A 19,528-nucleotide genomic window follows, 5' to 3' on the forward strand; every position below is an offset into this window, starting at 1 on the left:
TTCCAGTGATAATCTTTTTCACTCTAATTTTAGCACGTGGTCATACTTCGAGACTATTTTAGGAAAGACACCTGATTGGCCAATTTACTAAATGGCGTAATAACATTGAAGGTTTGATTTTAGTTAATCAAATATGCAAAAACCTTGCTCTCGGATTTTCGGAACGCAATTCACAAGAAAAGGGGAAGAAAAATTCTAACTTTCCGACGCTTTGAAACAGCTTTCCAAAGAGATCTTTTCCGCTTTAATCCATTCAATAACTTTTCGAGAAACGACTTTCGAGCGTGTTAGAATACAATTCTTGTCAGTAACCATGGGGTCCGATGTGAATCAGTGATCCAGAGAAATCAATCAATGAATCCAACTTTATTCACGTGTCAGACTATTCTAGCTCGACTAAAAAGCCGTACTAATATATGACACCTACACTAAGCTAGTACCTAATATAAAAAGGTAAACTACGTAATTATTCGGATAGACCTAAGTATTAAAATTCTTTAAAATTTTAGAATAAATTAATAGATGAGCTATTTCCTAATAACATGCTAAAATACATAATTATGAAGTAAGATTCTCATAAATTTTAGAATAAATCAATAGATTCATCAAGTCAGGTTAATAACCCACTTCAGCAATTTGTCATCTACTCTCTATGTCAAGAGATGAGGCATTCCTTTCCTCAGTGGTCAGCCGCGACCATAGGAGCGGACCAAGATGTCTCAGTGAGTGCTCAAAATGGCAAGAATAGGTTAATTTGGAAGTAGTCCCTTGCTTTCGGGGCTCTCGCAAGCACTTGGAAGCTTTGTTGAAAAAGCTGCTGGGATATAATTCATGGTAGGACAAAATCGGTGGGACACATATATAGTTTGCTTTTATTTACTGCCGTTTGCTTGCGGTTAGCATTTATATACTGCTGTTTGCTAGACTTCGAGTAGTCCTTCTTTCGCTTAGTTCGTCGTGCGTGACGCGAAAGAAAACCGCGAGAAAAAAATGGCCGCGCGAAATCCTGGAGGCGAGGAGCGCGCGAAAGGAGGGACTACCCAAGAGTTTGAATTATGCGTTGCTCTCACAACGCAAAAATATGATTGGCTTATGTGAGGAGCGTTGACAACGTGTTGCCAACATTCAAGATACCTGTGACGTCTTGCAGGAATGTGTGGAACCGGAGCAAATCGAAGCGGTACCAGAGCAAATCGAAACATTGGAATCGCGCTTCGCAAGCCGTGATGTTCTTGCGAATCTGCCAACAGGCTTTGGAAAAATTTAAATTTATCCAGTGTCTTGTTTAGCAAAGTTTTCCGCCTCCAACCCGACTGCGAGCGTGTTAGTGATTTCGCCGCTCAACAGCAACGTCCAAGTCAGCGAATATGAGCTTGGCCTTTCTGCCGTCCACTGATTTGAAAGATTGAACCGGACTTTCACTTGAAACCGGACATTTACCTGAAACTTTCCGCTGCTATCGGCAAACATTTCACCGCGGTTGGATGATCTCCCATGTCAAATACACCCGGGGTATCTAATCGAACAAAATCGAACCAAAATCCAATCGAACTCAATCGAACGATTGGTGTTCGATTGGGTTCGGCAATCGAACAAAATCGAACATCTATTTTGCTGTGAGTTTGATTTTCGAACCAATCGAACAAAATCGAACCAATCCGATGCAATTTTGTTCAGACGATATCTCTTGACACTGGAAAGTAGTAAAACACGTAGGGTATAGTCACTATCAGCCTTTATTGAATGGGAATAAAGAGAAATAACTTCATACTGAATGTCAATGTTCAAACAAAACAAAGTCAATGTCAGCGACTGTTACTCATGTACTCCCGGGTGTACTGTGTGGGTGTTGAAAGGAAATGGCTTATACGATTATCTTCGATGTGACTGTAAACAGACAGAAATCGTACCATTTCAATAACTGCAACACAGGCAGTTGTGTTTAAAATTATAATGATTACATTAGTAGGCACCGCGCTGCAGCCATAACTCTCTCTAAGTCTTCAAGAGCGGCCAAGAGTGACGTGGAGACGAGGAGAGCAGTCGCTAGCATGATAGCAATTACTTCGGCAGAAGAGCTCGTAATCAACATAGATGATAAAAAAAATAAGTGGACAAGTAAAACAATTTTTTTCTTTAGGGACTGTGCAATAATTACCCGAAGGGGGGGGGGGGGTGCTGGGAAATGGGTGAAATATGCCCCAAAACTAAGTCATACCCCCGTCTCATTAGGCAAAAATTGATTTCAACCCCCCCCCCCCCCCTCACTAATGATAATATTAAGGCTACCCCTCTTGAAAAAAGTCTCCTCCCATTGAATCTCTCATGCCTAGTTTACTTGTTGGAGTTCTTCCTCCGGTACAAACATCACTTCAAATGACTCTTCGACGCATGTCGAAGATTCATTTGAAGAGTCATCAGAATCACTGGACACTGAGCTTGTGTCATCTTCTCATGAATTGGGAGATTCCTCATCTTCTACAGCATCTCTGGCACTAAGGTTCCCGCGTGTGTTGGTGAGAACTCGATCAATCAACTCAGCCTTGCTTCCACTTATCTTAAGACCTTTTTGCTTTAGATACATTTTCAGCTGCTTGTTGGTAAGGGCTTTTACATCTTTTTCAATTGTTCAAGAAATAAGCGGAAGAGTGTTCCTTTCTCTTACTCTGTTTTTTTGGCTTTTGCATCGAGGAACTCAAGGTGCTGTACATAACTTTTACATGCAGTCTCGTCCACGTTGAACTGGGAACATACCTCTTGCAAAGACCTCTCTCCAGATAGGAAAACAACAGCTCATAGATCAGAACACCTTGTCAGTTTTATTTCAATGATAGTATTTTAATTCTAAAAACTCTTCCACTACTGTTCCAGTTTGCAGAAAGGAATGAAAAAGTAATACCCTCCCTGTATGTATTAAATTTTACCTCCAACCCCCCTCTCTCTTGTTGTCATTTTCTCCTATGCCCTCCTCCCCTCAAATTTCCCAACCCCACCTCCAGGTAATTTTTATTGCACAGTCCCTTAGATCGAAATCAACGTAATATATAGGCAATAACCTTGTAATCAAACTGTTCGTAAGTGTTAGATGAGAATGTTGTTCTTCTTGAGTCGTTCTCAAAATCACGCCGCGCGAAATTTATGCCTTGGGATTGAACTGATGTTTGCTGCGCATGCTGCACCATCGTACTCGCGCTGTTTGCCATGGCACCGACTGGCTGAGTTATATCCCGGGTGATATCCAAGCTTGATCTTGCGTGAGTGACTTTATCGATAAGCTTTTGTTTCACCCGACTTGAACGAAAGGCCCATTTCTAATAATACTTCCCTAAGAAAAATTACTGTCATGTCCTTTGGATCCCCTGCTTTTAGTTGTTGAATATATGTTGTTTTTCTTTTTCTTCCTGTTTCTTCCGTCTTGATTCTTTCTCAAACAGCTCAGGAAGCTTACTATTGATAAATACTTGATCATCTTCCGTTAACTGAAATTCACCGTTCGTTTCCTCACCTTTTAAAACACAGCAATTCTACTGTCATTCCCGGGTAAATTTCAATTATACACCCACGCGAGCCAGTCAGACATGTGGTCATGGGATTTCCGCTTGACACGGACACCACCGTTTACACCATATTCTCCCGGGTGTTCTTCAAAACCCGGTGAAAACAAAATCCGTTTAGTCTTAGTGGAACTATTACTCACCATTTCAGACCCATTTCATCCCGTCCTTAAAGGGCCAAAGAGGTGACACCAAGGTCCGCTCAAGATGTCCTAACTGCCCTCTAGTGTTAGTGGCTTTAAACGCTCTTCCCCTGGAGCCAATCTTCTTATGGATGAGAAACTCTTCTCCCACATCTACACTGAACCGACATTCTTTGTAGCCTTTTACACTACACGAAATCTCGATAAGTGCAGTGTCCTCCCGGGTCTCCTGGATATCGCTTCCTGACGTTTTCGACATGTTTACTGAAAGTCGGGTGAAAAGGGAAGGGGGAAGCCAACAGTGATTTGACCTTAAGACTGAATTTCCACAGACCACGTGCCTATCATGCGATATGAAAATTGTCCTATCGAACAAGAGTTCGGTAATCGAACGTTCGATTGTGTTCGATTGGCAAAATTTTATTGTGAGTTCGATTATGTTCGATTGAGCTCGGCAATCGAACGAGTGGTGTTCAAATTACCGAACTGTTCGATTAGATACCCCGGGAATACATAATGCAAATTCTCGGTTGAAACTCTGCATTTGAAATTTTCGCAATAACTTAGATTTACACCTACAGACGCAGCGAAAATCGTTACAAGATGCCTCATTCGCCGTCTTCTTTTTAAAACTTCTTTCGCAGTTTCGCTGAACGAACACTGAACGAAGATATACTTCTCACAGCATATGTTTTTGCCTGGCTACTTGAAGAGTAGAGTAGAGCAATTTTATTCAGGATATCTTCCGCGGTTATTGACAACAGGCGGTAATAAGACGACGTCAAGATGAGAAATCCTACACCCAAAAATCACTCGGCCGTGATAGGTCAAACTCTTGGGCTTAGGCGGTCATCGCCCCTAGGATTTCGCGCAGCCATTTTTTTCTCGCGGTTTTCTTTCGCGTCACGCACGATGGACTCAGTGTGGACTAAGCGAAAGAGGGACTACTCGTAGTCTAGCTGTTTGCTTGCAGTCTAGCATTTATTTACTGCTGTTTGCTTGCGGTTAGCATTTATTTGCTGCTGTTTGCTTGTGGTTAGCATTTAAGGGGTGAAGGGGAAGGCGCCTACCACGAATTATATGCAAGCGAAAAAAACAGTGTACCATCACACATACCCTGTCGCGCAGGTTCGCCCCCAGATCTTTTCCCTCCTCGAAGAGTGAGAATTATTGGGTACAAACTTATCAATGTTTATACGAAACCAAGATGGCTGCCGTGGGCTTCCGTGAGAAGAGGAAGTTGGCACAAAAAGCCGACATTTTTGTTAAATTTGAGGCAAAGGAGCGATATAATAGCATTAGACAGATTTTGAAAAAGGATCCTTCATTAAGAAATGACGAAGAGCTGCAAATGATGGCTAATTCGCAAGAAATAGTCCAAGAAATAGAGAAGCGATCTTTGCGACAAGAACTAGCTAAGCGCCGAGTTGAAGAGGTATGTCGTGAAGCTGTTTCAATTTTCTGTTTATTTTACATTTTTAAGGGTGTTATTTATAACCCCTTCATTTCTTGGGATATAGGTGCTTGATCCGCCTGATGTGTTGGATGAAAAGACAACTGAACTGGCTCAAGCAATAGTGAAGGCCAAATGCCTGGTTGTTTACACTGGTGCTGGAGTTAGCACGGTAAGATAAACTAATCAGTGCGGGCGTGAAGCAACCCTGTGAGTAAGTTCATCTATTCCTCTTTAATTTCCATTGTGCAAGACTTAATTATAATGTGTCCTTTTTCTTCCAGGCGGCCTCGATTCCTGACTATAGGTTAGTTGACCTTGTATATATTAAAAATTTATAGTGATACCGCAGCCTCCGTTGATATAAGCGTAGGTTTACAAAATAGTATGTTTTCTTTTCATTAACATGTCATATAGACTGAGTCTTGTGTAACATTTGTAGAGGCCCTGATGGAGTGTGGACTCGCCTGTCTCGAGGAGAAAAACTAGGGTAAAACACTTTTTAACTGTTTTTTTTTGTGTGTGTGCTAGTAGAGTATTATTAATTAATTATCAGAGCAGCAGGTTCCCGGTTAAACTCTGTTAATTGCTTAAGCTTCTTAGGTGAAGCTTTTGACAGTTAACTTCAAGGCTATGATACACTGGATGTGTTGTAGCTTTGTGGTGTAGTGTTTTCAGGGTACTGATGTGATAAAGCAGTATATACATGCATAATAAAGCTATACCTGATAGCTTTTTCTGATCAGAGAACCAGCCCAGAATGCAAATTCCCCAGCAAGTAGAAAAAAAATGCAAATTAAATACATTCACAAGAAGTCAGCTCAGCTCTTTTCACTGTAGAACCAGCTATGGCCAGTTTCTCAAAATAAGTTACCTCCAAAAAGTTGTTATCTGCCAGCAGATCAGTAACTTCCAACAGTATCAAAACTTAAACAGCATAATCAATTGGACCTCAGAAAAGGAAACTCACATGAATTTCAACCTGTTACCATGAACAAGCATTGGTGTCTCACCTAGCACAACTTGTAGAAGGACATTTAATGTGTCTATTATACCCAATGTTACTAATCAAACTGTTTGGTAATCGAATTTAATGGAACCAAAAGAAAATTGTGTGAGAGATTTGGATTGCGTTCAATTTCCAAACTAATAGCATCCAATCGAACTCAATCGAACACAGTTGAAAAAATTGAAAATTTCACCTAAATACCTCTTGATCAGTCTGTCATAGTAACAGCCACAAATTAATAATTAACTAGAACAATGAATTACCACAAGCAACTGTCAATTTTAATAGTAATATATTTTTATTGAAATAACCTTTGAGCATGGAAAACACATAACAGGTTTTACAAATGAAAGAACAAACTGACCATAAAATGGACAGTAGACAGTTAGTCTTACTTCACAGTAGTTCAATTCCATTTCATGATTCGTTTCTATCAGCCTAGGGAGTCTTTCATAACCCAAGTACCCTACATAGCTGGCAGTCTTGTTGGGGAGTGCACATGCCAGCTTACAGTAAAATGGACAAACTGACTGTAAAATGGACAAATTCAAAAAAATCAGTAAAGTTCAACAGACAGTAGACAGTTAGTCGTACTTCACTATAGTTCCATTCCATTTCATGATTCATTTCTATCAGCCTAGGGAGTCTTTCATAACCCAAGTACCCTACATAGCTGGCAATCTTGTTGGGGAGCGCATATGTGAGCTTACAGCAAAGAGTGATTTCTTCCCATTCCCCCACGACTTTGTCCTTGGTTTTAGGTGACTGTTGTTTTTCAATCACCATGCCATCCAGTTTCAAATCGGACACGATCTAACTTGATTGAACTCAACTGAACTACATGTATATGAACTCAATCAAACCCAATCAATAGTAAAAAAAAATTGTCATTTTATTTTCTTAAACTTATGCTACAAGTTTTAAGGTTTGCAGTAGCTTTTTCTCCCTGTCAAATTTAACTTGTGGGAAAGTTTTTCCCACAAGCTTTGGTACATGTTTGTTAGTTAGGGGCCCTGCTTCAGTAGTCATCAGACCCTCTCTAGAGTTTCAGAACTTGTACCATGCCTGATGATAAGTGAATGAAACCTCAGACAAGTGCTAATTGAGGACACCCACCATTATTGTGAAGTAATGTATCAGACACAAGAGACAGTGTTTCATCGGGACATCCAAACAGGGAGAAGAGGGTTGAAAATACAACCCGCAGTGGAGTATTATTTTTTGATGAAATACTAGGTGTTTGGATAGCTGATGAAACAGTCTCAAGTGTTTGATATATCTTCTCAATTGAAACAAAAACTAAGGAGTAAACAAAGAATTAAAATCGTCAAAATCTATGTTAATTAAGACCGGGTATCCAAACCTCCTTCACGTTCATGATTTTCTTTGTTTTAACTTGATGAATTAGTGAATGTGACACTACAACAGGAGAAAGAATAAATGAGGTATTGATCAGTTTTTGTTTCTTTTCTCAGTTCATATAATTTGGCTGATGCTGATCCAACTTTAACTCACATGAGCATCACAAAGCTTTATCAGGAAAGACTGGTGAGTACTCTCCCTTGATTATGTACATTTGTGTAGTTAGAAGGTTTTCTCCAATCTACCTTGATTACTTTACCGTGTGTAAACATATTGTCTGCTGTATCTAATTGCGTGGTGCTTTGAACAGGCAAGTGGAACCCACAGATAAGTTGTCTTCTTTAATGTTCCTCTGCTATATTTTTCTTACACTAGTTTTCACAGGCGTTTTCACTAAATAAACTATTAAGCAAAAACGTCATCTCCTTGGAAGATGGTGCTTTAAAAAAGCATCTCCAGGATTCCTTTATAAAAGAGGCTAATGTACGGCAGTTTTTAATCGTCTTAAGATAAGTTTTTGTTTTTGTTTATTTTTTTTGTTTGTTTCTTTCATTATCATTGTCAGGTCAAGCATGTTGTGTCACAGAATTGTGATGGACTTCATGTCAGAAGTGGTCTTCCACCAGAGGCATTGTCAGAGGTCCATGGGAACATGTTTGTTGAGGTGCAGCAGTAGTAGCCAATGCTTATGATACTGCAAATAACTCCAATACTAATAGCAACAAGTTACAACAAAGTGTAGATACTTACTTATTAAATAAATGTTAATATCAGAAATAATAGTAACCTGGAATAACCACCTTAAGTATACATTCTACACAAGTGAAGAGTGCTTTTCACACATTCTGATTGGTTATTTCAGAGGTGATTAACAAAGTACTATTCACCTTCAAGCTGGGATTTTTTAATTTCCCACCATTTGTCAGTTTCTTTTTTTGTCCACTAGTATATCCTAAAAGCAAATTTATTCACCTCAGTGTTTGTAAAAGTGGTGTGGATATTTACCTCGCCACTTCATGGCTTCATTAAATATCCACCACTATTCACTTCCACTTCTGTGTTTAATCAAAACTATAACAAAATTCTCGAACATGATTGGCTATCAGCAACCTGATTTATAATGGTAATAGGACTGAGTGGAGTCCAGTTCGGTCTGTAATCATAGGAGTGATTAACAAAATCGGACGACTGCAAAGCAGGAGTCCGATTTGTTAACCACGAGTATGATTACAGACTGAATTGGACGACATGATGTCCACAATTTTACAAAGTCAGTCTCTTGAATTGGTTGCTATAGTGATTGTAATCAATGTTGTGATTGGTGGATTTAGTGGAGAGGACTTAAAATGATTGGCTCATATAACTGTCTGATTACAGGTGTCCGATTACAGCCAACTGTCCGATTACACTGTCCGATTACAACTTTGCAGATTAATTAGAGCAAAATACAGCAGTTTATGCACCAATCACATTTGAGGAAATTGTAATTGTTTTGATTAGAGCATTAATTGGACAGTGTACGTGTCATACTTGTAATTGGACAGTACGCATCATTTTGCGCATGCTGTTGTGGTGTACTTTGTTGAGTAAACTGCTGCGTTTTTCAGTAACGATGTTTAATCGTTCAGCGCCTAATTGATGGTTTGTTCATTTCTCGAATTTTGCAATAGTTTTGATTAATTGGTAACAGGGCTTCGCATCGTCCAATTCAGTTTGTAATCATACTCGTGATTAACAAATCGGACTCCTGCTCTGGGTCAGCCAATTTTGTTAATCACTCAAAACATATGATTACAGACCGAATTGGACTCCACTTTGTCCTATTACCATTATTAATTGTTAATTATTAAAAACTGGATCATTGGATAATGTAATTTTAATTAATAGCTTTCATTTGGTTTAGCCATCATGGTATATGAGCAATTACACCATTACTCTACAAATATGGAAAGCATACCTGTAGTTCTTTGGGGTCGTGAAGCAATGAGGGCAATTAGAAAAACTTTGAAATTAATCCTTAATTGCCTGAGGGCACTTGCGATTACTTGTTTATCACCTAAAGGGTAAAATTCTGTACAAATGAAAACTTTCAAGATCTTGCCATTGCGTAAACAGGCTCGCCAGTTGTTATTAAAGAACAGGCTGGCAGTAGAACGGGAAAAGCCTACTATAATAGTAAGCAAAACACAGCAAGTTCAATTCACTCAAAGCAATTTCTTAACAAATAAAACTTAAGCAATCTAATTTTATTCACCTGTTTTGCGAAGCTTGCAACGGTGTGAAACTATTTCATCAGTCGATGAAAGACGTAAACAAGTAAGTGTCCAAACAAGCTCTAATAACTTCTTGAATCCAAAACTCTCCTTTCCACCACGAAAACTTAACATACCAACAAAATTTACGCTCTTTTTTGTGCTGATAAGGTGACCCGTGACACTAATAAGGCAACCCAAAGCAAAACGAAGAAATTAACTTTCAGTTTGGCAGCCATGAAGTTCTGTAACTCTATGCTTCGTGCGAAATGAGCCATACCAACTCAAAGTTTTTTCATGCAGGCTGTGAATCAATACGTTTTTGGATGGAAAAATCCTTTGCTTTTCCACCAAAAGACTGCACTTTGCTGCATGTCGATTTTCTTTCATGTTAAGATGAAATAACCATGTTTAGGTCAAACTCAGACTGAAGCGATATGTTCTGAAATTCCTTTCCAAAATCTGTTTGAAGCGGGAAACAAGGGTCCCCAATAGGTTTGGCGGGATGCGGGATTTGGCTTTTTTTCGCCGTGATATTTGGGATTTGAGCTGAAAACAGGGGCGGGAAGCGGGAATTACAATTACAAGCGGGAGCAGGATTTTGTGTTTTCATAGGGCTGGGATGCGGGTTTCGTGAGAGGAACAGAGTAGGATTTACGTGAACTCATAAATTTTTATTGACCAGTGCAAAAACCACAAGCTGGCAGAAACGAACCTTTTGTGTGTATAGCTGTGTTAGGTTTCAAGTAATGAATAGCAATGGCTCTGTGCCCTGTCAGGTTCTGTCAAACGTATCCATTATCACTTGACTACGTTAGCATCATGAGACTGTATGAGGTCTTTGAGTCCTACTCCTACTGATTTGGATCATTTGTGTTGACCCCTGACATCAATGACATCTGTCCATTTCCAACATTTTCAACGCTTGCTGCTGTAATCTTGTTCCCCCCCGATCTATCCTATTCTTTCTAGTCTTAGTTTCGACCTTTCCAAAGCGCTTGTCTTGTTTTGGCTAGGATGGCCACACCAGATGACGGTGATAGTGATTTACCGTACAAAGTATGCGACATTACAAATTGCACGCCATATAAACGAAAAGGATGTGCGAGAAGGAATGCCTTCATTCGGAAAGAAAAGTTCTGAGCCCAGATTTCAAGGAAAGTAAAGACGCTGAAAGCTTTGAAAGAAACTGTCAAGTGTATTTACGGACAATTTCTTAAATATGGGAATGAAAAATCTTTTTCTTTCACTGATACGTGGACAAAAAAAAACAAAACAGTATAAACTGTTTACGGAAAGAAACGTTTTAAACATTTGTGCTTACTTATCTGCTAGCCATTGAATTCTTTTGTGATCTTTTAGACGATATCTATTTTGAAAAATATTCTGTGTTAATAATTAAATTAATTATTAATTTAACAAATAAATAATTAACACAGAAATGTCTTTGAAAAGTGGGCGGGATCGGGATTTCCAGGCAAAAAAGGGCGGGATGGTGGGATTAACAGAAAAAATTGGGCAGGAAAGCAGGATCCGAGAACCTTATTGTGGACCCTCAGAAACTAACTTAATGTAGGCATGCTCAGGCAATCGGCATCAAGTAATTATGCCCTCTTGATTACCAAAAGTGCCCTCGTGATTAAGAAAAAATGCCCTCTCTCTCAGCAAATCAGCTTTCAGTAATTTGGCCCCATATGTGATAATTATTAAAACAATTATTATTCCACTTGCATTTGTTTGTCTATGAGATGATTATAGCCAACTCACTCAAGCAGTCAGCCAATGGTTTGTTTCAAATACTTCTGATGTTAAAACAAATAAGTTTCAGGTGCTGATGTCTCCACAATTTTGTACATGTAGGTCTGCACAGAGTGCGAAGAAAATGACAAGATCTACTATCGCCTGTTTGATGTAACGGAAAACACAAGACTGAGAAGACATCAAACAAATCGTTATTGCCACGAATGCAGTTCACAGTTAAGAGATACCATAGTTCATTTTGGTGAAAAGGGTAACCTGAGATGGCCATTAAACTGGGAGGGAGCTTTGGAGACAGCAAAAATTGCAGATTGTATTCTTTGTTTAGGATCAAGCTTAAAGGTGGTGTACACTGTTTTGATTAAATAATGTGTCTTAAGCTGCTTATATGAAGATTTATTTTTCTGGCATTTTTCATGATGTGGAATTCACTAGCATCAGTGATTTCAAGACACAACTTTGTATGGAATTTCTTTATTGTTTTTCGGAGTAAAGAGAAACCTTGGCTTTTTAATAAAGTACTTTAGTTTTTGTAACTGTACTTTATGCGAAATCATAGTTATCAATTTATTTCTGCTATAATGTTGACTCCTTTTCCTTGAAGGTGTTGAAGAGATATCATGCTTTATGGGGGATGAATAGAGTGAAGACCAGAAGACCCAACTTGTATATTGTTAACCTTCAGGTGAAGATGCTTGTTACCTCTAGCCATTTCATTTTGTGTCCTTCCTGCCTTGTGTAACCTTGTTTATTCAGGACATTAGAAATATGGAATCGTCTGTCACTAGGACACCCATTCACTTGCTATGATAATGGTACAGCTGTAGCTAGTTTAATAGCTGGGCAGTACAATCCTCTTGCCTTATCTCAGAATATCCAAGACATGAGGAGTATAGGGAGAACAATCAAAGACGATTACTTGGAAGTTCACATGGAGGTTACAAGAAATTCTATTTACCGATTTCAAATTGCTCACATTTACAAGTATGGATTTAACTATCAGTGGGACAGCTTCATGACGGCGGAAACAAGCATGGCGCATGACTCCCATCGTACCTTTTGGGGGTTACAAAAGTGGTTTTGGTACCTCTTAGGGTGTTGAGCCTGGTCCATGATGAGAGCTTTTGCGGTACCTTTTATAGGGTACTGGTCGCACTCTTAATTGATCAAAATGCAACTTTGTCATCTTTGGGTGTCCACACAAACTAAAACGTATCCAGGAAATATCTATTCAAGTAAAGGGTACTATAATCTATAGAACAGAATCATTCCAGTATTTGGGCGTAACACTTCATCAGTCTATGTCCTGGGCAGATCACATCGAATCTGTTTGTAAGAAGGTTAATCAAAGGATAGGCCTAATCAGGAAAGTTAGAAATCTACTGCCATTTCAAGCCAGGGTCACCCTATACGACACCGTAATCCTACCACTCTTTGATTATGGAGACCTCATTTGGGGGGACAAGAACAATCTCAACATAATGTCAGAACTGCAGGTACTTCAAAATAATGCTGCTAAAGTACTGTTGGGCCTTCCAATCCGAAGCTCGTCAACTCAAGCCTTGAAAAGCCTTGATTTCAAGCCACTTGCTTTAAGGCGATTTTTTCATCGTTGCACCGTAATTCATAAGTGCTTAATTGGGTCAACAGATTTTGACTTCAGTTTCATTAGAAATCAAGCTGTTCACTCGCACATTACGAGACAATTGAACGATCTTCGTTTGCCCCTCCCTCGCACTAACTGGGGCAAGTAAATGTTCATTTATCAAGCAGCAAAGGACTGGAACAGCCTCCCGCGTGAATTAAAAGACACACATATTTTATCTATTTTTAAAGCAAAACTGAAAACGTTTTTGAATGATTTTAGCTAATTTTAATCTTTAGAATTTTAACTTTTTAACTAATGCGAACTCTTTTTACTCTTATTTATTTTAGCATGTAGTAATTTATTAGGTAACTCTTATTTATGTCATTTTTAGGTGATTCTTATTTAGGAGGGCTCCACTGAAAACCGCCCTTGGCGAGTTGGATTCCCTCACTAAATATTATTATTATTATTATTATTATTATTATTATTATTATTATTATTATTATTATCGTCCTCACGTAATGTTTGCTTAGAGTCCTTAGGGCCAAGACCAAACCATGGTCCTGGGGCACTAGGGGATAGCCAGTTTTTAGCTTGATAGCACCCTCCTCAAAATGTGTGCTGTACCTAGCAAGGTTATCTTTTGTAGTTCACTGATGCTTAATTGGCCGGGAATTCTTCCAAGATAAGTTTCTAGTCCCTTTTTGATTATTATTATTATTGTTATTATTATTATTATTATTATTATTATTATTATTATTATTATCATTATTATAAAAAATATGACAGGAGATAATGTTTTGTTCAGAATTGGTATCTCTTAGGGCTGAAGAAAATTTCAAGCCACGCCCACAAAACAGGATCTTGATACCTCTTAAGGGTTCTTTTCAAAATTTCCGACGAGCACCCCCGTCCTTTTTATATGGGTGTGTCCCCCAGGAGTATCAGCTGACACTGTGGTACCAGTCTAGTAAACTTCATCTTTAATCTTAAAATTATCTTTCTTTATACACGGTGAAAATTCATCAGGATTTACAAATACAATGAATATATTTATATCTATATTAAAACTAATATTATCATTATAATACATTTAGTACAGAATTGAAAAATTATGTACTAATAACAAGCATGCTCTCCATGAATGCCCTGTATCTGTTTTATGAATTCAAGATTGAGCAAGTGCTTTAATTTTTCAAGCGAGTTAGCCTTTCCAAGGTTACAGGGTAGGCTGTTCCAGAGGGTTGCACCACTGTACCTAAAACTGCTTTTGGGAAAGTTAGTTCATGAAAAGGGAACAACTAGTTTGTCTGCGGAGTCTCCTAAAGAGTAGCATATTACATTCCATTTAGGAAATTTGAATGAGAGGTATTCGGGAAAAGGACCGTTCAGAGACCCATATACCATCAGAGCTTTATCAATTTGATGTTGGGTGTACAGGTCTTTCCATCTGAGATGCTGAAGCATGCAATTGGCATCAACAGCATAACTCGAAGTAGTTATGGAGTTTTTTTGGCCTGCCTGATAGTGTTTTTTGGCAGTATAAGAGATACCTTTTCAGTATCACCGAAAAGCCCCTCATTGGAGTGTTTAATAAAGTCTCATCTCATCTCATCTCATCTCTCATCTCTCATCTCTCATCTCTCATCTCTCATCTCATATACATGTTCTGGTGAAAAAGAGCGTGAGAACATTTAAAATATTAATTTTCATGTATTGCCCAGGAAGTATTATTTAAATTTGCTTAACTGTTAAAATGGTGAAACAATTTTGTCTTAAAATGCACTGCATTTTTAATTTCAGTGGACACCAAAGGATGATCTTGCAGCTTTGAAGATTAGTGGTAAGAATAGTCTCACTTAAAATACATGTACTCTGATCATTGTGGAGGTATCTCTTTAAATGACACATCTCTGTGCTTTGCAGCTGCGCATGCATTGTTTTGCATGCTGGGAGGTGTATCCCAAAAATAGCCTTCTTTATAACCAACTTTTTAGCTTCCGACACACTGAATCTTCTTACAAATAACTAACCTCCATATTCTCAACGTGTTTATAGGTCGCTGTGATGATGTTATGAAAAGAGTGATGGACAAACTGAATCTTGCCATTCCAGAGTACAAAAGGTTAGTGTTTAATCAACAGTCTCTTTCTTAACTCACCAGTCACCTTTTAAAATGTTCACTTGATCTAAATAATAATCATTTTACGTAATTTATTAAGTACAACCCAGGTGAAGGAGGCATTTCTGTGATGTGAAAGAGTGCCGACCATGGAAAAATGTTGCTTGATATGAAGCTCCACATACATATACAAGCTTTTATACCATGACATAGAAAATACAGCCAATCAAAATAGAGGAAAACCGTTGCATATATAAACAATAGCCTCCATTTGGCGCGAAAATATGCTCGGATATTTGTCCTTGGACATTATCTGTTCCGTCAAGCGAACAGTTTTCCGGAAAACTGTTCGCTTGACGGAACAGATAATGTCCAAGGACAAATATCCGAGCATATTTTCGCGCCAAATGGAGGCTATTGTTTATATATGCAACGGTTTTCCTCTATTTTGATTGGCTGTATTTTCTATGGCGTGGTATAAAGGCTTGTACATGTATGTGGAGCTTCGTGCGATATTTGTATTAAGTCACAATGGCCTCTTTTCCTGAGCTTGGTTTTATTTTCTTGTTAAACGAGCGAGTTCAGAATCACATGGGAACAATCATCTTTTACGTTTTGCAGAAGCAAAGATTCTCTTTTTACACTAGCGACGACACTAAGGCCTCATGAATTGGACACTTTTAGTACCAAATACTTAACCATGTCTGGACCACAGTGCCCTGTGGCCCAATCTCCTGATAACGGGAGGAATGAATATCTGGTAGTGGAGGATAGTAACTGTAACAACAGTGAGGAAAGTAATTCATACAGCTGCAAAACGGAGAATGGTGCTCGTTCAAGTCCGAAACGTCCAGGTTGGTTTGGTAAAGGTTACGCGAAAGCAAAGAAACCGAGCAAGAAAAGAAGACTAAGATGATGACTACCCACGGTTCAACCGGCAACAGACTTCAACTAATAATATTATATATTGTTACGAAAGTACTGAGGGGTGTAACCAAGAGCAACCTTTACAGAGTAGCTGCAATTCGTCAGCGTTGGAGGAAAATATTGAAATATGCCACTTAATTTTGCTCTCTTATTGTGTTAGTTATTGGCTATGAGAGTATAATGGACATACATGATTGAACCAGTACTGGATTCATGAATGCCCCTTCGGTAACGCTTATTAATTATGCAAAGAAATGCGCCGAAGGAAACTTCAACAATACATCAGGCTTAATTGGTCGAACCATCCATGGTTTGTATCTTTGCTTGACTGGGTCTCGGCAAGATACAAACCATGGCTTGACCAAACTCGCCAGATATGCCGCCGAAGCCTATCTAAATGGTACGTTAGGTGTAACAACTATATCTCCAGTGATGACCTTGAAAAACAATTCTGTTCAAAATAGGTGTGGCAGGTATTAGCGTATCAACAAGGTACGATTAAGTATTGACCAACCTATCCATTTCTAACAAAAATCCAGCCATATCGGGTCAGTGGCTTGATATCGCATGATAGTGGAGACAAGGCTTTTGATTGGCTGATTGTGAATTCTTTAAATAATTGAAGCTGTAACAAAAAAGAAAATCTGCTTTGAGAGCATACTGTTTCGAACCTGTTTGAAAATTGAGTGATTGTTGTCAAGAGATTGACATTGTAAGTTAGTGGTTTGACGCAAACTAATTTTCAGATGTTACTTTGAAGGCGTAACGGCTGGTGCTTATGGCCCCGTCAACTCCAAGCCCGCTCATCCCCCCTGTTCTCAATAAATAAGCCACACCGTAAATGCCGGAATAGCAACCGGAAAGTCTAGACGTGCGAGACGGGCGCGCTTATTTTTGTACTCAAAGTTTGGTCTCAATAGGACATTGTCTTCACTTCAGGTTAACACAAAACTTTAATGCAAAGTTTGGGAAATATCCTGTTGTAGAAACACATAGTTGAGTGTGCGATACACATTAACACTTCACTTCAAGGCCCTGACGTCCACTTCAATTTCTTTATCGTTCTTCAGTATTCGTGGTGTCTTGGGGGATGGAGCGGACGGGGTGCTTGCCTGGGGGCACTTATTTGAAGCTGGGTGCATTATCAGTGTGGTTTTCAAAGACTCCTCAAAACTCTTCCCATTGGAAGATACTGGTCGAGGCGTGAAGGCGTGAAAGCCGAAACCCTAGGAACTTGTGCAAATAATGCACAACGGTAAATGTAGCACATCTTTAACGGCTCAACGGGAAAACGAACTACCTTTTGCGAAATTCCGCGGTTTCTTCCTGAAAGTTTTCAGTGAACTGAACTGGAAAGTCGTGTTGCTTTTACATTCCAACCGAAATTACAGGAGGAGTGTTGTGAACGGAAAACAACTATGGTGTCTAAAATAAGTTCTTTTTAGTATGTGGGGGTAATAAAGATGCGCCGAGAGTATATACTGACCAAACAGTGCCATAAATATATACTATGTATATGGACTGAGAGAAAGAAACTACAGCTGGTCTAATGCACTGCCCCCACCCAACCGCCCATATAGATCGTTTTCACTGTCACGCAATAAAAAAAGAAATCGAAAACCATCCAGTGGAAAAAGCTATGAAATAATGATGTTATAGAAGATAACTAAATAAGACACTCCTCCAAGTTTTAGGCCTGCGCGTTTCCCCAAACTTCAGATATTCGTCGAAATGTTTCGCAGAGCCTAGTATGAAAACGCTTTGTTGGTGTACCTCCGTGGTACACCAATATGGCGGCCGGAAAATAGTGTAAACATCTGGAACTTACTTTGGCTATCTAGGCGACTGATTATCAGCACTGATCAAACAAGCATTTACATAAGCACTTCATAATGCTCTAACTTCTAAAAAGGCTCAAAATCATGAGATAAGTATATATTTTTCGACAAACTCGATCGTAGCCTTGTGTCACGCACCTCCATAACCCTGAAATTCAAAATGCTCTGGATTCCAAACGAAGCACGCTATTGAGCTGTAAAATTGTAAACAGATATAAATATACCGCCTCTTATGCCTGATGAGGATAAAAACTTTGGTGGTTCTTTAGTTTTGGTTTTTAGAAAGTTATGACGTCACGTGAAAACGATCCATTGGGGCACTTAGTCGACCCCCAACGTGGGGGAGATGGATATTGTTATTAATTTATTTATTGTCAGTATTACTAAGGCAATAAAAATTAAACTGGAATTTTGACTTATCTCTTTTGAGAGAAAACTACCTCACTAGAACGAAACGTATTCTCTTCTTTGTCCGTTCCCAATGACTACATGGTATCCCACTATACCGGGGGCCCGTTTCTCGAAAGCCCCGGAAACTTTTCGAGCCCGTAAAACCTTTTTTAGTTCATCTGTATCTAAAAACGGCGAAGTGTATACGCCTGAAACTTCTTGAATGAAGGGAGCATATGTTCATATTAAAAATACGCGAATAAAACAGCTCTGTAATCATAAGCTTCGAGATTTTGCTATGGCTGTCCGGGTGCGAAAACTTTTCGGGACCTTCGAGAAACGAACCCCAAATATGTGAGAGAGGATGTATCATTAATTGGGTGATAGAGGTCTAACTGTAAATTTAACAATTATTCCATGAGCCTACGTTAGAAACTAGGTGATAAATAACACACGAGGCACTAAGTAATTTGTTGTAATCATCTATCCAACAATCGCGAATTGCGAAATTGTTTTATTTAAAATTCTTCAGTCGACTGTATAATGTGGACATTTCGCGTAGATCTAAACAAAGTGATGTTATGAAAAGGCGGGAAAATTTTTCGCGCATCTACGTGCGTTCACGTTTTGAGCCCCCCCCCCCCCCCCCCCTGATTTGCAGAAATGTTCTTCACGTAATCACCTCCAAAGTTGTTTAAATTCTGGAAAATTTTGGAAAACGACGAAAGGTTTGAAAACGTGTATACGCCTTGTTCAAGTCAAAGCGACTGTCATGTGCTTAGAATCGATCACGATCACCTAAGTGTAAGAGGACAAGAACCAATAAAACAAAGTCTTAAATGTAAGTAAGATGGCGATAATCATTTTTTCCCTAACTGAACGAATTTGTGTGGGGTTTTTTTCCCCTGAATTTTTTGGTTGCTGTTCTTCTTGATTCCTTCGCTTTTATTGGAAATTGACAAGTCTGTTCGATTAAAATGTTCGGCCTACCAAGCTATTGTTCCGAGATGGTGTCGCTTGTTATTGATCCCTGATATTATTTTCGCGATAGAAATCTTACCAAATGAGCTGTTTGCCCTATTATGCTATCAAATTTTGATAGCAGGATAAGATGTAACTTCTGGCAAAGTTT

At 38.9% G+C, this 19,528-nt stretch overlaps 1 protein-coding gene across 1 annotated transcript; it reads left to right on the forward strand.

Moving 5' to 3' along the window:
* The first annotated feature begins 4,104 nt into the window (after positions 1–4,104).
* LOC110046032 (NAD-dependent protein deacetylase sirtuin-7-like) lies at positions 4,105–18,425 on the forward strand. Its single transcript, XM_020751694.2, has 11 exons — positions 4,105–5,132; positions 5,218–5,322; positions 5,435–5,457; positions 5,593–5,640; positions 7,635–7,707; positions 8,087–8,185; positions 11,634–11,873; positions 12,136–12,216; positions 14,923–14,962; positions 15,178–15,244; positions 15,863–18,425. Exons 1-11 carry the CDS (start codon positions 4,905–4,907, stop codon positions 16,155–16,157), a joined length of 1,299 nt encoding a protein of 432 aa, XP_020607353.1. The 5' UTR covers positions 4,105–4,904; the 3' UTR covers positions 16,158–18,425.
* The last annotated feature ends 1,103 nt before the right edge of the window (positions 18,426–19,528 follow it).

This window comes from Orbicella faveolata, unplaced genomic scaffold (genome assembly GCF_042242905.1).
Source record: "Orbicella faveolata isolate gen_17 unplaced genomic scaffold, um_ofav_v1 contig_2, whole genome shotgun sequence".
Lineage (NCBI taxonomy): Eukaryota > Metazoa > Cnidaria > Anthozoa > Scleractinia > Merulinidae > Orbicella > Orbicella faveolata.

Coding starts and splice junctions, on each gene's coding strand:
- LOC110046032 (XM_020751694.2), top strand. CDS start 4,905: ATGGCTGCCGTGGGCTTCCGTGAGAAGAGGAAGTTGGCACAAAAAGCC. Junction 5,458..5,592: donor GCCTCGATTCCTGACTATAG/GTTAGTTGACCT, acceptor TAACATTTGTAG/AGGCCCTGATGGAGTGTGGA. Junction 11,874..12,135: donor GTTTAGGATCAAGCTTAAAG/GTGGTGTACACT, acceptor TTTTCCTTGAAG/GTGTTGAAGAGATATCATGC.